This window comes from Ranitomeya variabilis, chromosome 7 (assembly GCF_051348905.1).
Source record: "Ranitomeya variabilis isolate aRanVar5 chromosome 7, aRanVar5.hap1, whole genome shotgun sequence".
In the NCBI taxonomy this organism is placed as follows: Eukaryota; Metazoa; Chordata; class Amphibia; order Anura; family Dendrobatidae; genus Ranitomeya; species Ranitomeya variabilis.
In genome coordinates this window covers 95389596-95416053 of record NC_135238.1, presented here as the reverse complement: position 1 = coordinate 95416053, position 26458 = coordinate 95389596, and the positions used below count along the sequence as shown (strand labels likewise).

At 43.8% G+C, this 26458-nt stretch overlaps 1 protein-coding gene across 5 annotated transcripts in view; it reads right to left on the bottom strand.

Moving 5' to 3' along the window:
* GLS (glutaminase) overlaps positions 1–26458 on the bottom strand; it is a 746320-nt gene that overhangs the window by 654476 nt on the left and 65386 nt on the right. For all 5 annotated transcript variants that reach the window (XR_013218256.1, XM_077275591.1, XM_077275592.1 and 2 more), the window contains exon 2: positions 21007–21103. Coding sequence is in view for 4 of the 5 variants with exons in the window: in XM_077275591.1 (XP_077131706.1) it covers positions 21007–21103 (97 nt within the window). In the remaining variant the exon portion in view is untranslated. The remainder of the gene's footprint in view (positions 1–21006; positions 21104–26458) is intronic.

Here is a 26458-nt window from a genome sequence, read left to right as displayed (position 1 = left end):
ACTCATCTGCTCCTGGCGCTCCTGACGCTGTCCCATAGTACCGCAGCTTCTTCCTGTAATGAGCGGTCAATGGTACCACTCATTACAGTAATGAATATGCGGCTCCACCCCTATGGGAGTGGAGTCAATATTCATTACTTTAATGAGCGGTACCACGTGACCGCTTAATAGAGGAAGAGCTGCAGCGCGGGAGACCATGGGACAGGCTGGGACAGCGTTAGGAACGCCAGGAGCAGGTGAGTATGCGACAGTCCTCTCTCCCCCTCATCCGCCGACGACCATGACTCGAGTATAAGCCGAGAGGGGTACTTTCAGCCCAAAAATTTGGGCTGAAAATCTCGGCTTATACTCGAGTATATACGGTAATTAAAAACGTCTGCTCGGCACGCAAAGAATAAGCCCTCACCCAACCCAGATCACGAATAATGGAGACCCCACGGGTCACGGAAAATTGCACATTTTTTTTTTTTTTTAAGCAAAGTCTGGAATTTTATTTCACTACTTAGATAAACAAATAACCTAGACATGTTTGGAGTCTATGAACTCGTAGTGACCTGGAGAATCATAGTGGCAGGTCAGTTTTAGCATTTAGTGAATCTAGAAAAAAGCCAAACAAAAAACAAGTGTGGGATTGCACTTTTCTTGCAATTTCACAGCACTTGGAATTTTTCTTCTCATTTTTTAGTGCACAACATGGTAAAGCCAATTGTGTAGTTCAAAAGTACAACACGTCCCACAAAAAATAAGCCCTCACACGGCCATATTGATGGAAAAATAAAAAAGTTATGGCTCTATGAAGAAGAGGAGCAAAACACAAAACGGAAAAAAGCTCCAGGGGTGAAGGGTTTAACCCCTTAATAATAGTCAATACATCTTTTAACTGACCTGACATATAAGAGACTAGCATCCCCATACAGGTGACAATCCAGCAGCTGTCAGCTGTACACTATAGCTGACAACTTGCTGCCTCATCCACGATCAGTATTAGCACCGTCCAAATCTGTTTAACCCCTTAGATGCTGCTGTCAGTGTTTACTACATCATGTAAATGTTTAAAAGAGTGTGGCTTCGCCCTCTTTATCCCCATCAGCACCCTGAGATCATGATTGTGTGATCCTGATGTTTTCTATGGCAATTCACGACCAAATAGCGGCCTTAGAGTCTGCCGATACCAGCGATCTGTTCAAAAGTCAGCAACATTTAGGTGGTAAAAATACACTTTTCCATTCCTGTCATGTCACTTTGCATTCATTCCTGAAAATCACCTGAAGGGTTAATAAACTACATGATGGCAAATTTTAATACGTCGAGGGGTGCAGTTTTTTAAAATGGTATCACTTTTGGGGGTTTTCCAATATACAGGACCCCCAAAGTAACTTCAAACCTGGATAGGCCCCTAAAAAAAATAATTTTGTAAATTTCCATGAAAAAATGAAAAATTGCTGCTACATTTTTAAACCTCTTAAAATGCTAACAAAATAAAATAACATTTTAAAAATGGTGCTGATGTAAAGCAGACATGAGGGAAATGTTATTTATTAACCCCTTTCTGCCAATGGACGTACTATTCCGTCCATGTGGGGTGGGCCCTAATTCCCAAGGACGGAATAGTACGTCCAGCACGATCGGCCGCTCTCACGGGGGGAGCGCGGCCGATCGCGGCCGGCTGTCAGCTGCCTATCGCAGCTGACATCCGGCACTATGTGCCAGGAGCGGTCATGGACCGCCCCCGGCACATTAACCCCCGGCACACCGCGATCAAACATGATCGCGGTGTGCCGGCGGTACAGGGAAGCATCGCGCAGGGAGGGGGCTCCCTGCGGGCTTCCCTGAGACCCCTGGAGCAACGCGATGTGATCGCGTTGCTGCGAGGGTCTCCTACCTCCTATCCCTGCAGGCCCAGGATCCAAAATGGCCGCGGGGCTGCATCCGGGTCCTGCAGGGATTACTTCCGGGTGCCGTGCAGGCTGCAGATGAAAGCTGCAGCCTGCACGGCTATAAGTGAGATCGGTGATCTGACAGAGTGCTGTGCACACTGTCAGATCAACGATCTGTAATGTCCCCCCCTGGGACAAAGTAAAAAAAAAATTTCCCACACGTGTAAAAAAAAAAAAAAAAAAAAACAAGTTCCTAAATAAAGAAAATATATATATATATTATTCCCATAAATACATTCCTTTATCTAAATAAAAAAAATCAAACAATAAAAGTACACATTTAGTATCGCCGCGTCCGTAACGACCCCACCTATAAAACTATACCGTAAAAAAAAAAAAACGAGGCAAAAAACAACGCTTTATTCTCATACCGCCAAACAAAAAGTAGAATAACACGCGATCAAAAAGACGGATATAAATAACCATGGTACCGCTGAAAACGTCTTCTTGTCCCGCAAAAAACGAGCCGCCATATAGCATCATCAGCAAAAAAATAAAAAAGTTATAGTCCTCAGAATAAAGCGATGCCAAAATAATTATTTTTTCTATAAAATAGTTTTTATCGTATAAAAGCGCCAAAACATAAAAAAAATGATATAAATGAGGTATCGCTGTAATCGTACTGACCAGAAGAATAAAACTGCTTTATCAATTTTACCAAACGCGGAACGGTATAAACGCCTCCCCCAAAAGAAATTCATGAATAGCTGGTTTTTGGTCATTCTGCCTCACAAAAATCGGAATAAAAAGCGATCAAAAAATTTCCCGTGCCCGAGCATGTTACCAATAAAAACGTCAACTCGTCCCGCAAAAAACAAGACCTCATATGACTCTGCGGACTCAAATATGGAAAAATTATAGCTCTCAAAATGTGGTAACGCAAAAAATATTTTTTGCAATAAAAAGCTTCTTTCAGTGTGTGACGGCTGCCAAGCATAAAAATCAGCTAAAAAACCCGCTATAAAAGTAAATCAAACCCCCCTTCATCACCCCTTTAGTTAGGGAAAAATAAAAAAATTTTTAAAAATGTATTTATTTCCATTTTACCATTAGGGTTAGGATTAGGGCTAGGGTTAGGGTTAGGGTTGGGGCTAGGGTTAGGGTTGGGGCTAGGGTTAGGGTTGGGGCTAGGGTTAGGGTTGGGGCTAGGGTTAGGGTTAAGGCTACAGTTAGGGTTGGGGCTAAAGCTAGGGTTAGGGTTGGGGCTAAAGTTAGGGTTAGGGTTTGGATTACATCTACGGTTGGGAATAGGGTTGGGATTAGGGTTAGGGGTGTGTCTGGGTTAGACGTGTGGTTAGGGTTACCATTGGGATTAGGGTTAGGGGCGTGTTTGGATTAGGGTTTCAGTTATAATTGGGGGGTTTCCACTGTTTAGGCACATCAGGGGCTCTCCAAATGCGACATGGCGTCCGATCTCAATTTCAGCCAATTTTGCGTTGAAAAAGTAAAACAGTGCTCCTTCCCTTCCGAGCTCTCCCGTGCACCCAAACAGGGGTTTACCCCAACATATGGGGTATCAGCGTACTCGGAACACATTGGAGAACAACTTTTGGGGTCCAATTTCTCCTGTTACCCTTGGGAAAATACAAAACTGGGGGCTAAAAAATAATATTGGGGGGGAAATTTTTTTATTTTTATTTTCACGGCTATGCGTTATAAACTGTAGTGAAACACTTGAGGGTTCAAAACTCTCACAACACATCTAGATGAGTTGCTTAGGGGGTCTACTTTCCAAAATGGTGTCACTTGTGTTTTTTTTTTACTGTTTAGGTACATTAGGGCTCTGCAAACGCAATGTGACGCCTGCAGTCCATTCCATCTAAGTCTACATTCAAAATGGCGCTCCATCCCTTCCGAGCACTCCCATGTGCCCAAACAGTGGTTCCCCCCACATATGGGGTATCCGCGTACTCAGGACAAATTGGACAACAACTTTTGGGGTCCAATTTCTCCTGTTACCCTCGGGAAAATACAAAACTGGGGGCTAAAAAATAATTTTTGTGGAAAAAAAATATTTTTTATTTACATGGCTCTGCGTTATAAACTGTAGTGAAACAATTGGGGGTTCAAAGCTCTCGCAACACATCTAGAGGAGTTCCTTAGGGGGTCTACTTTCCAAAATGGTGTCACTTGTGGGGGGTTTCTACTGTTTAGGTACATTAGGGCCTCTGCAAATGCAATGTGATGCCTGCAGACCATTCCATCTAAGTCTGCATTCAAAATGGCGCTCCATCCCTTCCGAGCCCTCCCATGTGCCCAAACAGTGGTTCCCCCCACATATGGGGTATCAGCGTACTCAGGACAAATTGGACAACAACTTTTGGGGTCCAATTTCTCCTGTTACCCTCGGGAAAATACAAAACTGGGGGCTAAAAAATAATTTTTGTGGGAAAAAAATGTTTGTTTTATTTTTATGGCTCTGCATTATAAACTTCTGTGAAGCACTTGGTGGGTCAAAGTGCTCACCAAACCTCTAGATAAGTTCCTTAGGGGGTCTACTTTCCAAAATGGTGTCACTTGTGGGGGGTTTCAATGTTTAGGCACATTAGTGGCTCTCCAAACGCAACATGGCGTCCCACCTCAATTCCTGTCAATTTTGCATTGAAAAGTCAAACGGCGCTCCTTCCCTTCCGAGCTCTCCTATGCGCCCAAACAGTGGTTTACCCCCACATATGGGGTATCAGCGTACTCAGGACAAATTGGACAGCAACTTTTGGGGTCCAATTTCTTCTCTTACCCTTGGGAAAATAAAAAATTGGGGGCGAAAAGATCATTTTTGTGAAAAAATATGATTTTTTATTTTTACGGTTCTGCATTATAAACTTCTGTGAAGCACTTGGTGAGTCAAAGTGCTCACCACACCTCTAGATAAGCTCCTTAGGGGGTCTACTTTCCAAAATGGTGTCACTTGTGGGGGGTTTCAATGTTTAGGCATATCAGGGGCTCTCCAAACGCAACATGGCGTCCCATCTCAATTCCAGTCAATTTTGCATTGAAAAGTAAAATGGCGCTCCTTCGCTTCCGAGCTCTGTCATGCGCCCAAACAGTGGTTTACCCCCACATATGGGGTATCGGCATACTCAGGACAAATTGTACAACATCTTTTGGGGTCCATTTTCTCCTGTTACCCTTGGTAAAATAAAACAAATTGGAGCTGAAGTAAATTTTGTGTGAAAAAAAAGTTAAATGCTCATTTTTATTTAAACATTCCAAAAATTCCTGTGAAACACCTAAAGGGTTAATAAACTTCTTGAATGTGGTTTTGAGCACCTTGAGGAGTGCAGTTTTTAGAATGGTGTCACACTTGGGTATTTTCTATCATATAGACCCCTCAAAATGACTTCAAATGAGATGTGGTCCCTAAAAAAATGGTGTGAAAATGAGAAATTGCTGGTCAAATTTTAACCCTTATAACTCCCTAACAAAAAAAAATTTTGGTTCCAAAATTCTGGTGATGTAAAGTAGACATGTGGGAAATGTTACTTATTAAGTATTTTGTGTGACATATCACTGTGATTTAATTGCATAAAAATTCAAAGTTGTAAAATTGCGAAATTTTCAAAATTTTCGCCAAATTTCCCTTTTTTTCACAAATAAACGCAGGTAATATCAAAGAAATTTTACCACTATCATGAAGTACAATATGTCACGAGAAAACAGTGTCAGAATCACCGGGATCCGTTGAAGCGTTCCAGAGTTATAACCTCATAAATGGACAGTGGTCAGAATTGTAAAAATTGGCCCGGTCCATAACGTGCAAACCACCCTTGGGGGTGAAGGGGTTAATGTTTTGCTACGGTATGACTGTGTGAATTAAAAGGATAATCATTCAAAGTTTGAAAATTGCTAATATTTTTACATTTTTGTCAAATTTCTGATCTTTATTATAAACACAAAACATATCGACCTAAATTTACCATTATCATAAAGTATAATGTGTCACCAAAAAAAAAATTCTCAAAATCACTGGAATTTGTCTAAGCATTCCAGAGTTATTATCACAAAGTGACTGGTGTTGTGAATTCTGCTCTTGGGCTCCCTCCGGTGGTTAGTGGTAGTGCAGTGGTCTCTGGATTGTAAGCAGGGCAGGTGTTTCTGCTTATTGCAGCTCTATTGGGTATATAGGGTGTTGTGAATTCTGCTCTTGGGCTCCCTCCGGTGGTTATAAGTGGTAGTGCTGCTGTTTGTCCTTCACAGCAGTCATCAGGTGCGTCCACTTCGGACTGGGCTATTTAGTCTGGCTTCACCCTTTAGTAAGTGCCAGTTGTTCATTGTTTCTGGAGGATTCACATCCCTTCCTGGTTGCTCCTGCTTGCTGTTCATTTCTACAAGATAAGTTCTGCTTGTTTTGCTGCCCACATGTTGTGGGCTTCATTGTTCAGTGCATTGCATGTTTTTTCTTGTCCAGCTTTATCTGTGTAAGGATTTATGCAGCCAAGCTGGAAACTCTGGAGAGGCAGAAATACCCTCCATGTCTTTAGTTAGATGTGGAGTTTTTTGTATTTTCTGTGGTGGACATTTTCCTAGTATTTTAATACTGACCGCATAGTTCTCTGTCCTATCTTTCCTATCTAGCTAGATTGGCCTCCTTTGCTAAATCCTGTTTTCATTCTGTGTATGTTTTTTCCTCTCCTCTCACAGTCAATATTTGTGGGGGGCTGCCTATCCTTTGGGAATTTTCTCTGAGGCAAGATAGTTTTCCCTTTTCTATCTATAGGGTTAATTAGTCCTCCGGCTGTGTCGAGGTGTCTAGCATTGGTAGGTACATCCCACGGCTACTTCTAGTTGCGGTGTTAAGTTCAGGGTCTGCGGTCAGTACAGTTACCACATTCTCCAGAGTACGTCTCATGCCGCTCCTAGGCCACCAGATCATAACAATAGGGTTTTAGTATCCTTCAATCCCTGCCAGTTGTCCATTGTATCTTGGAGGGTTTGCATCTCTGTCTGGCTCTACTTGCCCTGCTGACATTTCTGCGCAGATAAGTGTCTTGTTTTTGTTCTCTGTAGCTCGCATGCAGTGTGCTTTTATGTGCAGTGCAATCTATTGTGTTTTTTGTCCAGCTTAGACTTGTTTGTATTTTTCTGTCATGCTGGATTCTTTGGAGATGCAGATATACATCCTGTGTCTTTAGTTAGATGTAGTGATAGTATATTCTGCTGTGGATTTTTCTAGAGTTTTAATACTGACCGCTTAGAACTCTGTCCTATCCTTTCCTATTTAGCTAGAAGTGCCTCTTTTGCTAAACTCTGTCTTTTCTGCCTGTGTACGTATTTCCTCTTAAACTCACAGTCAATATTTGTGGGGGGCTGCCTATCCTTTGGGGCTCTGCTCTGAGGCAAGATAGTATTTCCCATTTCCATCTTTAGGGGTATTTAGTCCTCCGGCTGTGTCGAGGTGTCTAGGCCATGTTAGGTACATCCCACGGCTACTTCTAGTTGCGGTGTCAGTATTAGGATTGCGGTCAGTATAGGTACCACCTACTCCAGAGATAGTCTCATGCGGCTCCAGGGTCACTGGATCATAACAGACTGGTCAGATTTTTAAAATTTGGCTCTGTCACTAAGGGGTTAATATGTCGGATTAGTTATTGTCACAATGGTAAAACTATGTACAGTAACTTTGCTCAATTGCTCAATTTTGAGGCATCTCAATCTTCTTTCCCTTGTGGTTATCTGACACCGGTTGCAAACAAGTAAAGAAACACTATAAGACCGAACAATATCCTCATAAATTGTAATAGTGATCCCTTCGTACCAGAAATATATCAACCAATAGCGAATTGTGAAGGAGCAAATGATCAAAGGTATGTAAAAATAACAAATTTTATTTATAATATTAAAAAAATTTAGAAAATCAATACAACAATATACAGTTAATCAATAAAGGACATGATGACAGAAAACTAAAGTGCACAAACACACAGGGTGATCAAACAGATGTGACCTGATATAGCAGTTGGATAATAGATAAGGATGGCAATAAATACTGTTTAAAAACAGGCAGTGAAATGTTTTATCTCATAAAAAGAATCAGCTGTGATCCCCTGCTGTTATGTCTGTATACTCTTTTGCTTTCTCTCCAGTAATTGTGGTATGATCAGACCATGTTCCTGCACGGTCAGACACAGCCATTACAAAGTACACAGCAGGGGCACATTTATAAGTTTATCTCAGCACAGGAACATTTTATTTAAACGCATTCAACTGTGGAAATTATTAATGTATATACTCATGTATAAGCCGAGTTTTTCAGCACATTTTTTGTGCTAAAAACACCCCCCTCGGCTTATATACAGTGGGGCAAAAAAGTATTTAGTCAGTCAGCAATAGTGCAAGTTCCACCACTTAAAAAGATGAGAGGCGTCTGTAATTTACATCATAGGTAGACCTCAACTATGGGAGACAAACTGAGAAAAAAAAATCCAGAAAATCACATTGTCTTTTTTTATCATTTTATTTGCATATTCTGGTGGAAAATAAGTATTTGGTCAGAAACAAACAATCAAGATTTCTGGCTCTCACAGACCTGTAACTTCTTCTTTAAGAGTCTCCTCTTTCCTCCACTCATTACCTGTAGTAATGGCACCTGTTTAAACTTGTTATCAGTATAAAAAGACACCTGTGCACACCCTCAAACAGTCTGACTCCAAACTCCACTATGGTGAAGACCAAAGAGCTGTCAAAGGACACCAGAAACAAAGTTGTAGCCCTGCACCAGGCTGGGAAGACTGAATCTGCAATAGCCAACCAGCTTGGAGTGAAGAAATCAACAGTGGGAGCAATAATTAGAAAATGGAAGACATTCAAGACCACTGATAATCTCCCTCGATCTGGGGCTCCATGCAAAATCCCACCCCGTGGGGTCAGAATGATCACAAGAACGGTGAGCAAAAATCCCAGAACCATGCGGGGGGACCTAGTGAATGAACTGCAGAGAGCTGGGACCAATGTAACAAGGCCTACCATAAGTAACACACTACGCCACCATGGACTCAGATCCTGCAGTGCCAGACGTGTCCCACTGCTTAAGCCAGTACATGTCCGGGCCCGTCTGAAGTTTGCTAGAGAGCATTTGGATGATCCAGAGGAGTTTTGGGAGAATGTCCTATGGTCTGATAAAACCAAACTGGAACTGTTTGGTAGAAACACAACTTGTCGTGTTTGGAGGAAAAAGAATACTGAGTTGCATCCATCAAACACCATACCTACTGTAAAGCATGGTGGTGGAAACATCATGCTTTGGGGCTGTTTCTCTGCAAAGGGGGCCAGGACGACTGATCCGGGTACATGAAAGAATGAATGGGGCCATGTATCGTGAGATTTTGAGTGCAAACCTCCTTCTATCAGCAAGGGCATTGAAGATGAAACGTGGCTGGGTCTTTCAACATGACAATGATCCAAAGCACACCGCCAGGGCAACGAAGGAGTGGCTTCGTAAGAAGCATTTCAAGGTCCTGGAGTGGCCTAGCCAGTCTCCAGATCTCAACCCTATAGAAAACCTTTGGAGGGAGTTGAAAGTCCGTGTTGCCAAGCGAAAAGCCAAAAACATCACTGCTCTAGAGGAGATCTGCATGGAGGAATGGGCCAACATACCAACAACAGTGTGTGGCAACCTTGTGAAGACTTACAGAAAACGTTTGACCTCTGTCATTGCCAACAAAGGATATATTACAAAGTATTGAGATGAAATTTTGTTCCTGACCAAATACTTATTTTCCACCAGAATATGCAAATACAATGATAAAAAAACAGACAATGTGATTTTATGGATTTTTTTTTCTCAGTTTGTCTCCCATAGTTGAGGTCTACCTATGATGTAAATTACAGACGCCTCTCATCTTTTTAAGTGGTGGAACTTGCACTATTGCTGACTGGCTAAATACTTTTTTGCCCCACTGTACAAGTCAATTGTCCCAGAAAGCCGGCGGAGGAGGGGGAGCGGCAGATGACAGGCAGGAGCCGGAGCCTGCGGCTAAAGCCTGTGCTGTTGCTAAAGAGAAATCAATATTAATTTCTCTTATAGCGCGCAGTGACACCCGCAACCGCTGGCTTTCAGAAGACATCCTACTCACCTTCCTGCACGCCCTTGCAGCATCTCGTTGGTCCCGGCGCCAGCAGCTCTTCCTGTACCGAGCGGTTACGTGGCCCTGCTCATTAAGGTAATGAATATTCCCTCCACGCCTATGGGAGTGGAGAGGTGTGCATATTCATTACCTTAATGAGCGGGGCCATGTGACAGCCCGGCACCGAGACCAATGAGATGCTGGGAGGGCGAGTGGAAGGCGAGTAGGATTTTTTTTTTTAATATGAACCATTCATACAAGGATAGGGAATAAGGAGCCATGCATACCAGGACAGGACGGGGGAGCCATGCATACCAGGACAGGATATGGAAGTCATGCATACCAGGACAGGATATGGAAGTCATGCATACCAGGACAGGGCGGGGGGAGCCATGCATACTAGGACAGGGCGGGGGGGAGCCATGCATACTAGGACAGGGCGGGGGGAGCCATGCATACTAGGACAGGGCGGGGGGGAGCCATGCATACTAGGACAGGACGGGGGGGAGCCATGCATACTAGGACAGGACGGGGGAGCCATGCATACCAGGACAGGACGGGGGAGCCATGCATACCAGTACAGGATGGGGGGAACCACACATACCAGGACAGGGATGAGGGGACAATGCATACCCTGCTTATACTAGAGTCAATAAGCTTACCCAGTTTCCCGTGGCAAAATTAGGTGCCTCTGCTTATACTCGGGTCGGCTTATACTCGAGTATATATGGTATTATTCCAAAATCTATTAATTAAAATGTACTTTTGTTTGTGGGAAAACCCCTTCAAAATTTGGATTTGTAAGTTATTTAAGCAAACAATACCATTGTTTGAATTAGCATACTAGCTACACTGTGTTCCAAATTATTATGCAAATTGGATTTAAGTGTCGTAAAGATTTAATTGTTTTGTTTTTCAAATAAACTCGTGGATGGTATTGTGTCTCAGGGCTCAGTGGATCACTGAAATCAATCTTAAACACATGTGATAATTGGTTTTCCAGGTGCTTCTAATTAAAGGAAAACTACTTAAAAATGATGTTCCACATTATTAAGCAGGTCAGTTTTCAAGTTACATGGGAAAGAAAAAGGATCTCTCTGCTGCTGAAAAGCATCAAATAGTGCAATGCCTTGGTGAAGGGATGAAAACATTAGAAATTTTCCAAAAACATAAGCGTGATCATCGTACTGTTAAGAGATTTGTGGCTGTATCTGAGCACAAATGTGTTTGTGCTGATAAAGGCATAATGAGGAAGATTTCTGCCAGGCAAGTTCATCGGATTAAGAGAACAGCTGCTAAAAAGCCATTACAAAGCAGCAAACAGATATTTGAAGCTGCTGGTGCCTCTGGAGTCCCTCGAACCTCAAGGTGTAGGCTCCTTCAAAGGCTTGCTGTGGTGCATAACCCTACTATTCGGCCACCCTTAAACAGTGTTCACAAGCAGAAATAGTTGTATTGGGCCCACACATACATGAAGAATAATTTCCAAACAGTCTTGTTTACTGATAAGTGTTGAGCAACCCTGGATGGTCCAGATGGATGGAATAGTGGATGGTTGGTGGATGGCCACCATGTCCCAACAAGGCTGCAACGTCAGCGAGGAGGTGGAGGAGTCATGTTTTGGGCCAGAATCATGGGAAACAGCTGGTAAGACCCTTTAAGGTTCCTGAAGGTGTGAAAATGACCTCTGCAAAGTATATAGAGTTTCTGACTGACAACTTTCCTCTATGGTCTAAAAAGCAGAAATGTGCCTTCAGGAGCAAAACCATCTTCATGCATGACAATGCCCCATCTCATGCTGCAAAGAATACCTCTGAGTCATTGGCTGCTATGGGCATAAAAGGAGATAAACTCATGGTGTGGCCACCATCTTCCCCTGACCTCAACCCTATAGAGAACCTTTAGAGGATCATCAAGCAAAAGATCTATGAGTGTGGGAGGCAGTTCACATCCAAACAGCAGCTCTGGGAGGCTATTCCAACTTCATGCAAAGAAATACAAGCAGAAACTCTCCAAAAACTCACAAGTTCAATGGATGCAAGAATTGTGAAGGTGACATCAAAGAAGGGGTCCTATATTAACATGTAACTTGGCCTGTTGGGATGTTTTGGCGTTAAATAGCTTTTTTGTTCAGTGAATGTGACCTCCTAATGCTGCAAATTCCACAAATGAGCATTTTCAGTTCTTTAAAACATATCAAATGTTTAGAAATTCTACTGTGCATAATAATTTGGAACAGTGCATTTTGAGTTTTTATTCATTTTGGAGATTATACTGTTATCATTGGGAGGTTTCTTCAATAAAATTCGATGTATAATCTAACGGGTAATGACTTTTATTAGACTGACTGTCATTTGCACCGACCATTTAGGAAAATCTGATAAAAATGTAATTTGCATAATAATTTGGAACACAGTGTAGATGAAAACTTTGCCTCTTTAAGCAGAAGATCGATACACTCAAAGAAAGCTTTGGCCCGCAGCCCCCAATGCCCCTCCTCTTAACTCTTCAGCTCTGTTCATTCAAAACTAGCTTGTCCACCATGACAAAAGATCAGCTATTCACCCTGCTGTCAAGATCACATCTCACCACTTGCACGATTGACAGGCTCCCGTCCCACCTCATCCCTAACCTCGCCACTATCTTCATCCCAACCCTAACACATCTCTTCAACCTTTCACGTACAAATGGTGTCTTCCCCTCATCATTCAAACATGCCTTAATCACACCCACCCAAAAAGCCCTCCCTCGACCTATCCTCTGTGTCTAGCTATCGCCCAAATTCACTTCTCCCTTAGGCTGGGTTCACATTGCGCTAGAGGCATCCGTTAGACGGACTACGCGGTGTAACGCAGCCCGTTAACGCAGCCATTAAGTACAATGTCGGACACATCGCTAGCGCATGCCCACAATGAACGTGCGCTAGCGATGTGCCGTCATTCAGTAAAGGACCCTGGGACGCGGGCTGCAGCGTTTCCGGGTCCGTCACTGCTAGCGCAGATAGAGCATCTGCTAGCTCTATCTGCGCTAGCGCAATGTCAAGTCGGCACTTGCGTTAACAGCAGCCCGTTAACGCATGTGTTGAACGGGCTGCTGTTAACGCAATGTGAACCTAGCCTTATGCCTCAAAACTACAGGAACAACATGTCCATCATGAACTGTCTGCCCACCTCTCCTCCTACTCCCTCTTTGACTGATTACAATCTGGCTTCCGACCACATCACTCAACTGAAACTGCCCTAACTAAAGTCACCAATGACCTACTAACCGCCAAGATCAAGCGCCACTACTCTGTCCTCCTCCTCCTCGACCTGTCTTCTGCCTTTAACACAGTGGACCATTCCCTCTTGATACAGATTCTGTCATCTCTTGGCATCACAGATTTGGCCCTATCCTGGATCTCGTCATATCTAACAGACCAGACATTCAGTGTCTCCATCTCCCACACCACCTCCTCACCTCGCCCCCTGTCTGTCGGTGTTCCCCAAGGCGCAGTTCTAGGACCCCTGCTCTTCTCCATCTACACCTTTGGACTGGGACAGCTCATAGAATCTCATCTCTGATGACACACAGATCTACCTATTTGGCCCTGACATCACCTCCTTACTGACCAAAATCCTGCAATGTCTGTCAGCTACTTCATCTTTTCTACTCGCTTTCTAAAACTGAACATGGACAAAACAGAATTCAGCATCTTTCCCCCATCTCACTCTACCCCTCCACCAGACCTATCGATCAATGTCAATGGCTGCTCACTTTGCCCAGTCCCACATGCTCGGTGCCTTGGGGTGATCCTCGACTCTGCCCTCTCTTTCAAGCCACATATGCAAGCCCTTGCCTCCTCCTGCCGACTCAAACTCAAAAACATTTCCCGGATCCGTACATTCCTTGACCAACAAACTGCAAAAACGCTCCTGCACGCCCTCATCATCTCCCTCCTTGACTATTGCAACCTCCTACTCTCTGGCCTCCCCTCTTGCACTCTTGCAATGCTCCAATCTATCCTAAACTCTGCTGCCCGACTAGTTCACCTGTCTCCCCATTATTCCCCAGCCTCTCCTCTCCCAAGCCCTTCACTGGCTTCCTATTTTCCAGAGGCTCTAGTTCAAAACCCTAACTATGACATACAAAGCTAGTCACTACCGTTCTCCTCCATACATCTGTGACATGGTCTCCCGGTACTTACACACAAGCAACCTTCGATCCTCTCAAGAACTCCTTCTCTACTCCCCTCTTATGTCTTCTTCCCATAACCGCATACAAGACTTCTCTCGTGTTTCCCCCACACTTTGGAACTCCCTACCACAACACATCAGACTCTCGCCTACCACGGAAACTTTCAAAAGGAACCTGAAGACCCACCTCTTCTGACAAGCCTACAACATGCAGTGATCCTCAGTCTACTGAACAGCTGCACAACCAGCTCTACCCTCTCCTAGTGTATCCTCACCCATCTCCTGTAAACTGTGAGCCCCCGCGGGCAGGGTCCTCTTTCCTTCTGTACTTGTACTTGTCTATGTATGCCCCTTTTTTCACACGTAAAGCACCATGGAATAAATGGCGCTATAAAAATGAATAATATTTTTTTTTTTTTTTTTAATCAGATAATTTTTATTATCCGCAAAGAACAAACAATCAGAATATTTCTCATGACAATGTTACATTAAACATTTACAGATAACTTTTTACCCCCGACCCAGAGCCCCCCCCACCCCGCCCAACCCCCAGAGACCTCAGCCAGAGCCCTCAGCCAGAGCCATCCCAATTCCCATCATCATACAAGCATTTGAATAAACGTCCGTTATATTTCCATTGAATAATAGGCTCCCTATATTCTCATTTATCATCCTAATTCAAGTCCATCCACGGTTGCCACAGCTTGTGGAAGATGTCCAGCTTATTCCTTTTGGTGTAGATACTTTTCTCCAATGTAAGCATATGCTCCGTTTGCTTAAGTCTCTCCTTGTTGGAGGTTCCTCTCTAATCCAAAATTTGGCGATCAATTTGCTAGCAATGAATAACAATCGTGCAATAACTATTTTAAACATGTTGTCCATAACCATTTCCTCCACATATCCCAATAGGCAAGTCAGTGGATTCCTAGGGACAGAACATCCATACACCAGTTCAATACGATTTAAGACAACTATCCAGAAGGAGGACAGTCTAGGGCACTGCCACATCATATGCAATATCCCCGCTTAGGATTGTGAGCACCGAGGGCATTCCGAGTTTTGCCTAAGCCAAGCCTTGAACAACCTGTTAGGGGTTCTATAGGCCCTATGGATTACAAATAACTGATAGCCTGCCAGGTTCACTCATTGATATCTTGGGCACATATTCTAGGACCGACTCCCATCTATCATTATCAATCATTCCCAATTCAGCTTCCCATTTCCCTTTAGCTCGGATGGGATGTTTTTCCAGGAAAGAAAAAAGCAGAAACCCATATATTTCTGAAATCGCCCCCTTCGTGCAGCTATTCTTAAGGATATAGTCGAGCATGAGATCAATCTGTACCACTATGGCTCCCCTTTTATTCTGTGACTGATAAGCATGAGAGATACGATTATACTGGAACAATTCAGACCGTGGCAACTGAAATTCTTCCTGCAACTCCTCAAATGTTTTAAGTCTGCCCTGACTTATCAGCTGCACCAGCCGTTTAATACCTGCTGCAGACCAAAAGTGAAAACCCTCCCTCTGCCTAAATTCCAGTAGATATATGTTATCCCAAATAGGCGAGAATCTGGCGAGCCCACTCACTCCCCTAATGAGTTTAACTCTTTCCCATACTCTGTGAATTAATCTAATAGTGCACCCCTGTGAACCCATTTTTTTGAATTGTCCTCCCTCCAAACTATCACTCAAAACGTCCGCCTGTAGTAAGAACCTCAAGCTATTAGGTATTTGCACACTCCTTGCCTCCTCCCCCCATCCTTTAAGATGTTGACACTGTTCCGCTAAGAAGTATAGCCATGGATTAGGAAGTCGAAGACCCCCCTCTGTTTTGGCCCTCTGAAGTAAAGGTACCTTCACACTGAACAACTTAACAACGATAACGATAGCGATCCGTGAAGTTGCAGCGTCCTGGATAGCGATATTGTTGTGTTTGACACGCAGCAGCGATCAGGATCCTGCTGTGACATCGTTGGTCGGAGCTAGAAGGCCAGCACCTTATTTCGTCGCTGGCTCACCCGCTGACATCGCCAAGTCGGCGTGTGTGAGGGTAAACAGGGTAAACATCGGGTTACTAAGCGCAGGGCCGCGCTTAGTAACCCGACGTTTACCCTGGTTACCATTGTAAATGTAAAAAAAAAAAACAAAAAAAACAAAAAAAAAACACTACATACTTACATTCCGGTGTCTGTCGCGTCCCCCGGCGTCCGCTTCCCTGCACTGTGTCAGCGCCGGCCGGCCGTAAAGCAGAGCACAGCGGTGACTTCACCGCTCTGCTTTACGGCCGGCGCTTACACAGTGCAGGGAAGCGGACGCCGGGGGACGCGACAGACACCGGAATGTAAGTATGTAGTGTTTGGTTTTTTTACATTTACACTGGTAACCAGGGTAAACATCGGGTTACTAAGCGCGGCCCTGCGCTTAGTAACCAGATGTTTACCCTGGTTACCCGGGGACTTAGGCATCGTTGGTCGCTGGAGAGCTGTCTGTGTGACAGCTCTCCAGCAACCACACAACGACGAAACAGCGACGCTGCAGCGATCGGCATCGTTGTCTATATCGCTGAACCGTCGCTTAATGTGACGGTACCTTAACTCCTGTTTAAACCTAGGACTCTTTCCTCCCCATATTAATTCCCTAAACAAAGACCTAATCTTACGGAATCTGCTTTGTGTAATCCAAATGGGAGAATTATGTAACACGTACAACAACTGTGGCATTACAATCATCTTTAAGAGGTTCACCCTACCAACCACAGATAAATGTAGTTTGTTCCACGCCGTAATCTTGGTACGAATTTTCTGCATTAACGGACTTAAATTCAGTTCCTCAAAGGTAGTCAGAGGAAGAGCAATCTGAATACCCAAATATTTGAATTTTTGAACAATCTTTAATTTTGTGGTTATCGCCCTCTCTCCACTGCCCATACTGTCCTCCTCAATCAACAACATACAAGACTTATCCCAGTTTATTGTGAGTCCCGAAAACCAACCAAACTCCTCAATCAAAGCAACCGCATTGCACAGGGACCTCTCAGAATCCTCCAGGAACAACAAAATATCGTCAGCATATAATGCAATTTTGTCTTCCCTCCTACCATAGATGTAACCTCTAACCTCCTGAGCACCTCTTATTTTAACCGCTAACGGCTCCACGGCCAGAGCGAAGAGCAACGGGGACAGCGGACACCCCTGTCTGGTACCCCTAAACAGCGGGAAACTCTCTGACAATTTATTATTAACTCTAATTTTTGCCGTTGGGTACGAGTACAACAACTTAACCCAGGCGATGAATTTTGAACCAAACCCCAGGCGATCCAGTACCGACCACAAGTAACTCCACTCCACACAATCAAAGGCCTTGTGGGCATCTAAAGACACCACAACTCTTTTTCCGGCATTGTCTGCAGGAGTTTGCATATTTAAAAATAGCCTTCTCAAGTTAATTGCCGTGGATTTATTGGGCATAAAGCCAGACTGGTCTGGGTGAATCAATTTATCAATCACTTGGGACAGCCTGTTCGCCAGGGCCTTCGCCAAAATCTTTATGTCAGCCGTTAGAAGTGAAATTGGTCTATATGACTCCAGCTGCTGAGGGTCTTTCTCAGCTTTAGGAATAACCACCACAATGGCCTCTCTCATTGATGGGGGCAGCACTCCCCTCTCCAACGACTCAGAGAACACTCGCTCCAATTTGGCATTAACTCTGCATTAAGAATTTTATAAACCTCTACTGGGATACCGTCCGTCCCCGGAGCCTTCCCACCCGCCATATCCGCCAAAGCCGCCTTCAATTCTTCCTCCCCAAGCGGTTTATCCATCCACTCCCTTTCCTCTCTACCTAGTCTGGGTAAGTCAACCTCTTTCAGATATCTATTCATTTCCTCAGGACTTTTTTCCACCCTAGAGGAATATAATTTACTATAAAATCTCCGAAAAACTTCTAAAATTTCCCCCCCCGAGTAACCGCTTTACCTTCCTCTGTTCTTATGGAGCATACATGTGAAGAATCCCGCTGCGCAGAAACCACCACCGAGAGCAAGTGTCCCACCTTCTCTCCCTCCGAATAGAATGTTTCCTTTTGAAAGGCTCTCAACCTATTTGCCCTACGCATATGAAGTTTATCGACCGCTACCTGAGCCGCCCTCATACGAAGTTGCGCTTCTCTTGTATTCTGAGAGGCCAGTGCCTCTTCCACCACCCTCAGCTCCTCCATCACTGCATTGTCTTGAACTTTAGACTTAGTTTTATGTCTCGAGATGTCCCAGAATAAAATTCCTCTCAGGTACGCCTTCATGGTGTCCCACACTACAAGATTCCCCGCACTCCCTTCATTAATCCTGAAAAACTCCCCGAGTTCAGTTCCCACCTGTTCCATATCCAAATACTGTAGCCAGGAGGGGTGAAATTTCCATCCCAACCCCGCCAGACCACTCCTCCCTGCCATTTGCACCGAGACCAGTACTGGGCTATGGTCTGATATTACTCTAGGCCTATACTCCACCTCATGTATTAGATTATTCACCCCCCCCGTTTCCCAAAGCCACATCAATGCGAGATAAAGATCCGTATGTTGTCGAATAACATGAGTAGGCATATGTCCTAGGATTACGCACCCACCACAAATCTATCCATCCTATTTCTCTTAGATAATTTTCAAAGGGAGTAGAGTTCCCTTCACTTCTCAACTCCGCATGTCTACCCTTGTCCCGGTGATCATTAGATATATTGTTCACATCCCCCACTATAAGAAGGGGCACCTCATCCCACCTACCCGTAACTTCCAGAATCTCCTGTATCTTTTTCTTGGAATATGGTGGAGGAATATAAATTGACACAATGCAAATTAACCTATTAAATATCTTGCATACTAAAAACACAAATTGGCCGTCTTTATCGGTGGTTACTTCAATCTCTTCAAAAGGAACACTAACGTGTATCAAAATGGACACACCTCTGGCATAATTTGAGAACGTTGAGTGATACGCCTTTCTCACCCATCTCTTCTGTATAATAGCAACCTTTTCCTTCACTAGGTGAGTTTCCTGCAGACATATCACTGAAGGCCTCGGTTTCAGTACATATTGGAAAATTGCTGTTCGTTTAGTAGCATTTGCAAGGCCCCTAATATTCCAACTTAGGATTTTAACCTCCCCACCCATTGTAACTTATAGAAACAATGAATGAGTTCAAGCTCCCTAAGGTCTCAGCCCCAACTGCCCCCCCTCCTCCCCCAATTCCCAACTGAAATAACTCTATCTCTCCCCTCTCTTAAGCCCAACCAATTCCTTTTTACTCTTAGAATATCAAAATCAACTCTCCCTCTCGATTTGAGATCTGGGAACGCTGTTTCACAGCCTAACGATACAAACTCAGCGTTCCTTCAGCTACCCCGCCCACCATAGCCAAAATGCAAATTCCGCTGCGCCGCCGAACACAACCTGATGATATCAATATACCATAAAGTCACAGCATAAGTACCAGTTAACTATCAAACCAAACCTAACAGTAAAGGGTTAACAATTGTCTCAGTAGCACTTAAATCAGTTTCAACGGGTCTGCCCCGCTCTGACATGTTTAGTATTGAGATCCAGCCATTGTGATGCCTCCTCTGGGTTTTGAAAAAAATGCACCCGATCCAGAGCCACCACCCTTAATTTAGCTGGGTAAATCATTGAATAGCAGACATCTAAGTCTCGCAACCTCCTCTTGACCTCTCCAAACTTCATCCGAAGCTTTTGGACTGCCGCAGAGTAATCCGGATTAAGGGAGACCCGATTACCATCAATGATCAGCTCATCACCATTCCTGGCTTTCCTCAACAAAATGTCTCGGTCCTGATAGTAAAGAATTTTAGCCAAGATAACTCTCGGGGCCGAGCCGGGGGGGAGGGGTCTGGCGGGCGCACGATGCGCTCTTTCAACGGCAAAGATCTTAGTGAGGCCATCTCCACCCACAGCGTTTTTTAGCCATGCCTCAATATAAGCCGTGGGGTTGCTCCCTTCCGCCTTTTCTGGGACCCCCACAATCCTTAGGTTGTTCCTGCGGGATCGGTTTTCAAGGTCGTCAGTCTTAAACCTCAGATCAGCTATACGTTGAATATACTTTTTTTCCCTGTTTAACAATTCACCAATCTGATCTTCTGCACTCCCAACCCTTTCTTCCACCACTTCCACTCTCTTTTCAACTTTACGCATAGCAGAGTTTAGAGCGACCATCTCTCCCTTTAATTCATCCACTCGGAGGTTTAGTGCCCCCAGGGCTGACTTACAGTACATCACCACTGAAAATATGTCCTTCAGAGTCGGTTCCTCCGTTTCAGGCATGTCAGACTAAGCAGACAGAACAGCTCCTGCGGCTATGTTAGGAGATCCCTGGTCTGGCCCACTGCACTGTAGCTGAGCCCCTCCTTCCTGCTGTTCTCCGGGGGCACCAGCTGCTCCAGACTTCACACTTCCAGCCTCTGACTGCAGATTTACAGCCTCCTCTGACCTGACAAATCGCTCCAACTTAGCGATCGCTTGCCCTCGCCGCCTTCTCTGCAGCCTCGGCGCCATCTTGGGCCTGTGAGCTTCCCGCCGCTGCCGGCTCCTTCTGTCTCCTGCGCGTCATCCTCACATAAGACTCCGTTCCTTCGGGTCGCACCTCGCTCCCCTCCGCTCCCCAGGACTCTGTGCACTCCTGAGAGTGTAATTGGCGTTCGGTGGCGCCTCTAAGGGGTTAATACAGGGATAATGAAGCGGGAGAGCTCTGCTGCACGTCCGTTCACATCGCCCGCTAGGCCACTCCCCAAAATGAATAATAATTTAAATATAAATAGTAACTTACAGTGATAAATTTATGAACTGGTATTTTTTCTTGTCCTTCACCAATTGTATAGAAAAGCAAATCCTCCAAACTTGGTAGAAGTCCTTGTTTAGTTTTTCTGCAAAACAAAAAAGAGTTTTAAGAAAAATGTTTAAATTCCTATATATTTTCTCCTGGAGCAACCTGTGGGATCCCATAGTATATCATTGCTATACACATTGCTGGATAATCCAGCCCCATTCCTGCTGACATGGTAAAGATAACTAAACAACGTTATCCACTCTTGAATGGAATTCAGCAATTATTCACACACTCACACAAACTTTCTATTTTCTGCCACATTCAGGAAGCAAAGTACTTATATTTAGGAGGTAGAGGACCCCTGACCCTATCCATCACAGGTTTCTGAAAGCCCCAAACACTGGAGGTGTGAGAAAGCTGAGGGTATCATGATGCCTATTTGTCAGGTTTATCTGGGAATTACCAAGTTATGGAGAGCCATAAATGACATCTTTAATATGCTCTTCAGTACATCCTTCTATATCATGCCTGATGCAGCTTTACTTTCTATACTTCCAATTTCAATTTCATCTACTGAAAGATGTTTGCCGTATATACTCGCGTATAAGCCAAGATTTTCCACCCATTTTTTTGAGGCTGAAAGTCCCCCTCTCGGGCTTATACTCGAGCCATACCCAGGGGTCGGCAGGGGAGGGGGAGCGGGGGGCTAATTATACTCACCTGCTCCTGGCGCGGTCCCTGCAGGTCCCTGCTTCCCCGGCGCCCCATCTTCTTCCTGTACTGAGCAGTCACATGGTAACGCTCATTAAAGTAATGAATATGCTGCTCCACCTCCCATAGGGGTGGAGCCGTAAATTCATTATTGTAATGAGCGGTAACGGTGACCGCTCACTACAGGAAGAAGCTATGTGACACATATCTCCCGTCGATTAGACACCCTTTAGCCATGCTACAACACATACATTCATATTTTTAGTACTGTGCAAACTTTGCAGGCAGCTGAGAAAATGTTGGAAAGTAACATAGCCTTCAAAACTTGAAAAGAAAAGCAAATTTTAGAATGAATCTGAAATGTTACAATACAACAGTTCATGAATTTCTACACAACCAATCAAATCCCCTTTTTACAAATGTTCGGAGATCATTCCTAGCATTCAACCTAAAAGAAAAAAAAATGGTAACCAAGTACCTGCAGTTTAGCTATAGTGGAGTACATGTATTCGTTAATTGTGGTGTGCTGATGAATTGTGTCTTTATATACATTCCTATCATTGAAACAGAAAAGTCACAAAGCCTCCATTTTTTACATTAATTCAGCTTCCTTGCATACTACATTATGTCTGACTCCCCACAATTAGTAAGGGCCCAACATACAGGGGAATCTACAAACCGCTTGCTGCTGTGACCCTTCTGTTCTGCAAGTCGTAGTGAACCTGCTTCCTAAGAGCTTCCATTTTCGCGGAGCCTCTTAACACCTAGGACTAATGTTTTTTTCCAATATAAAAGAAACCGAGATCACAAAGGACTGCATGACTGCATAGACCACATACAGTATATACTCGTGTATAAGCAAAGTTTTTCAGCACATTTTTTGTGCCGAAAATGCCCCCTCTGCTTATACACGAGTCACTGTCCCAGAAGAAGCCGGGAGAGGGGGAGCGACGGAGAAGCGGGTCACAGGAAGCAGGAGTTGGCGGCTGTGGCTAAAGCCTGTGCCTGCTACTAAAGAGAAAATGAAAATTCACTGCACTGACCGTGAATATTCATTTCTCTTATAGCACAGTTACAGCCGCAGGCTTCCAGCACACATCCTACTTATCTTCCCTGTGCACCCTTGCTGCATCTCGTTCTGTGCCAGCAGCTCTTCCGGCCAAGCGATCACGTGTCCCCCGCTCATTAAGGTAATGAATATTCACCTCTTTCCACTCCCATAGATGTGGAGTGAATATTCACTACCTTAACCCCTTAAGCCCTGAGGGTGGTTTGCACGTTAATGACCGAGCCAATTTTTACAATTATGACCACTGTCCCTTTATGAGGTTATAACTCTGGAACGCTTCAACGGATCCCGGTGATTCTGACATTGTTTTCTTGAGACATATTGTACTTCATGATAGTGGTAAAATTTCTTTGATATTACCTGCGTTTATTTGTGAAAAAAAAACGGAAATTTGGTAAAAATTTCGCAATTTTCCAACTTTGAATTTTTATGCCCTTAAATCACAGAGATATGTCACATAATACTTAAAACAAAATACTTAAAGGGCCACTGTCACCCCCTCCAGCCGTTATAAACTAAAAGAGCCACCTTGTGCAGCAGTAATGCTGCAGTCTAACAAGGTGGCTCTTTTAGTTTTTGATTAAGTTATTACCTCAATAAAGCGTTTTAAAAATTGGCCACAAAGACCAGATATTGTACCTGGAGGCAGGTCCGAATCGGCCTCTATCAATCTTCCAACTGCCGTCACTCTTCTCTTCAGGGGCGATGGTTGCCGCCCCCTTCGCGTTGTTGCTTCTTAAATCCGGCGCCTGCGCTGTGCGTGCCTGCCTGGGGCAGGCGCAAATAACAATGCCGGAAGGCGGGGGAGCGTCAGAGATGGGAGAGCGTCCGAGATGAGGGAGCGCCTGAACAGCGCAGTGCGCATGCCCAGGAATGCCAGCCCCGCACTGTGTTATTCATTATGCACAGTGCGGGGCTGGCATTCCTGGGCATGCGCACTGCGCTGTTCAGGCGCTCCCTCATCCAGAATACAGAGAGGAAATAAAAACCTCATTGCAAAATTATTTCAAGGAAAATGTAAACTGTGAAACTGACCCGTTTATGATTTGGAACGCCCACAAAGCAGTAATTAGGGGAAAATTAATACAGATCTCTGCCAGACACAACGCAAAAAAAAGAGAAAACATTAAGAGTATTCAGAAAAAAATTCGAGAATAAGAAAATAGTCTTAATACCCCAAACAATGACGCACAAAGCGAAAAGACATCCTAGCTTTGAGACAATTGTTGAATAAAGCCATCATGGAAGATTATGAAAAAGTCATAAAGGCATCTAAATTTAGGAATTATTACGAGGCTAATAAACCAACGAAATATATGTTGGCTAACCTTAAAAGGGACAGGATAAACAAAAGAATTAATAAAATAAAAAATAATTCGGGAGACATGATCCACCATCCTACAAGCATAGCGGAGGAATTCGCTAAATTTTATCGCAAATTGTATAACTTAAAGGTTGATCCCTTAACACCCAGCCCAGATCCGAAGGAAATTCAGTCATTTCTCAGTAAATTACACCTCTCAACAGTGGAATCCTCGGATTTAAATGACTTGACAGCGAACATCACCGTTTCCGAGGTGACAGAAACAATAAATTCCCTTAACCTACAAAAATCTCCAGGACCAGATGGGTTAGTCAACGAATATTATAGGATTTTTTCAGAACTATTGGCCCCCTATATGACTAATATATTTAATATTGCTTCAATCTCTAGGATTTTTCCCAAAGAAATGCTGGAAGCAACTTTGATAATGATACCAAAACCACAGAGCAACATGGAGGAAATTAAAAACTATAGGCCAATTTCACTTATAAACACTGATGTTAAAGTTTACTCGAAAATATTGGCCAAAAGGGTAAAAAGGATTCTACCAAAAATGATAAAACATGACCAGTCGGGGTTCATTGAGGGGAGGCAGACCTCTGATGCCACTAGAAGATTAATCAACTTCCTCAGCAAAATCAACGCCAATAGTATCCCATCTGTCCTGTTGGCGCTTAACGCCGAAAAGGCGTTTGATCGGATAAATTGGAAGTACCTCAGAATGGTGATGGAGAAATTTGGTTTTGATGAGAGATGGCTGACGTCAGTATTTGCGCTTTACTCGGTACCCAGTGCAAAAATATATATTAATAATAATTTATCAAAATCCTTCCCAATAAGCAATGGAACTAGACAGGGCTGCCCACTATCCCCCCTTCTGTTCGCCATAGCAATTGAACCCTTGGCAGAAATTATTCGCATAAATAAAAAATATTCAAGGGGTGGACATCGGTAATAATCAGTATAAAATATCCCTTTTTGCAGATGATATGTTACTAACCCTCACAGACCCCAACCATTCCATCAAAAATCTCCTGGGAATACTTGAGGAATTTTCAAAAATCTCTCTATTTAAAATAAATATCACTAAATCAAAAATTCTCCAATTTAATTTACAGGAAGAAACCGTTAACCTAATAAAACAAACAGTAGAATTTACCTGGGAGGAGGAACAGATTTCATACCTAGGAATCACATTTACAAAAAGGGTTAGTGAGCTATCCAAAACTAGTGGGGAGAACATTCTTTCGGTAATTCATAAAGATTTTCAACTGTGGGGCAAGGTGGGGCTATCATTGATGGGTAGGGTATTGGCAGTTAAAACAATGATTCTTCCAAAAATTCTGCACATCTTTAGAGCCTTGCCTTTGAAATTTCCTTCAGAATTTTTCAAAAATTCTCAGAAAAGAATTCTGTCTTGTCTGGAATGGGAAAAAGCCCAGAATTTCTAGGGACATCCTTTATAAAAGCAAAATTAATGGGGGGTTGGGTCTCCCGAATATATCGGCTTACTATAATACAAACTTAATAAAAACATAGCCAGGGATGGTTAAAAAACAAAGAAAAACAGGTATGGCTTGAAATGGAGCTGTCTTTACACAATTCGGACTCTTAGGGAAATCTCCTCCTTAAACCTACCCTAAACAAGTACAAACATAGTCATCCGATTGTCTCAACTATTCTCCAAGCATGGGATAAATTAGCTAAAATTCCTGGAAAGAAAAACAAATCAACAATTGGGGAAATTCTACCAATTTCTTTAATAGCATCTTTGTTCGGGCAACAATTTTCATCATTGTGGGAACAGAAAGGAGTAAAGGTACCTTCACACGAAACGACATCGCTAGTGATCCGTGACGTTGCAGCGTCCTCGCTAGCGATATCGTTTCGTTTGACACGCAGCAGCGATCAGGATCCTGCTATGATGTCGCTGGTCGCTGAATAAAGTCCAGAACTTTATTTGGTCGTCCGATCGCTGTGTATCGTTGTGTTTGAAAGCAAAAGCAACGATACCAGCGATGTTTTACACTGGTAACCAGGGTAAACATCGGGTTACCAAGCGCAGGGCCGCGCTTAGTAACCCGATGTTTACCCTGGTTACCAGCGTAAAAGTAAAAAAAAACAAACAGTACATGCTCACCTGCGCGTCCCCCAGCGTCTGCTTCCTGACACTTACTGAGCGCCGACCCTAAAGTGAAAGTGAAAGCACAGCGGTGACGTCACCGCTGTGCTGTTAGGGCCGGAGCTCAGTCAGTGTCAGGAAGCAGACGCTGGGGGACGCGCAGGTGAGTATGTACTGTTTGTTTTTTTTACTTTTACGCTGGTAACCAGGGTAAACATCGGGTTAC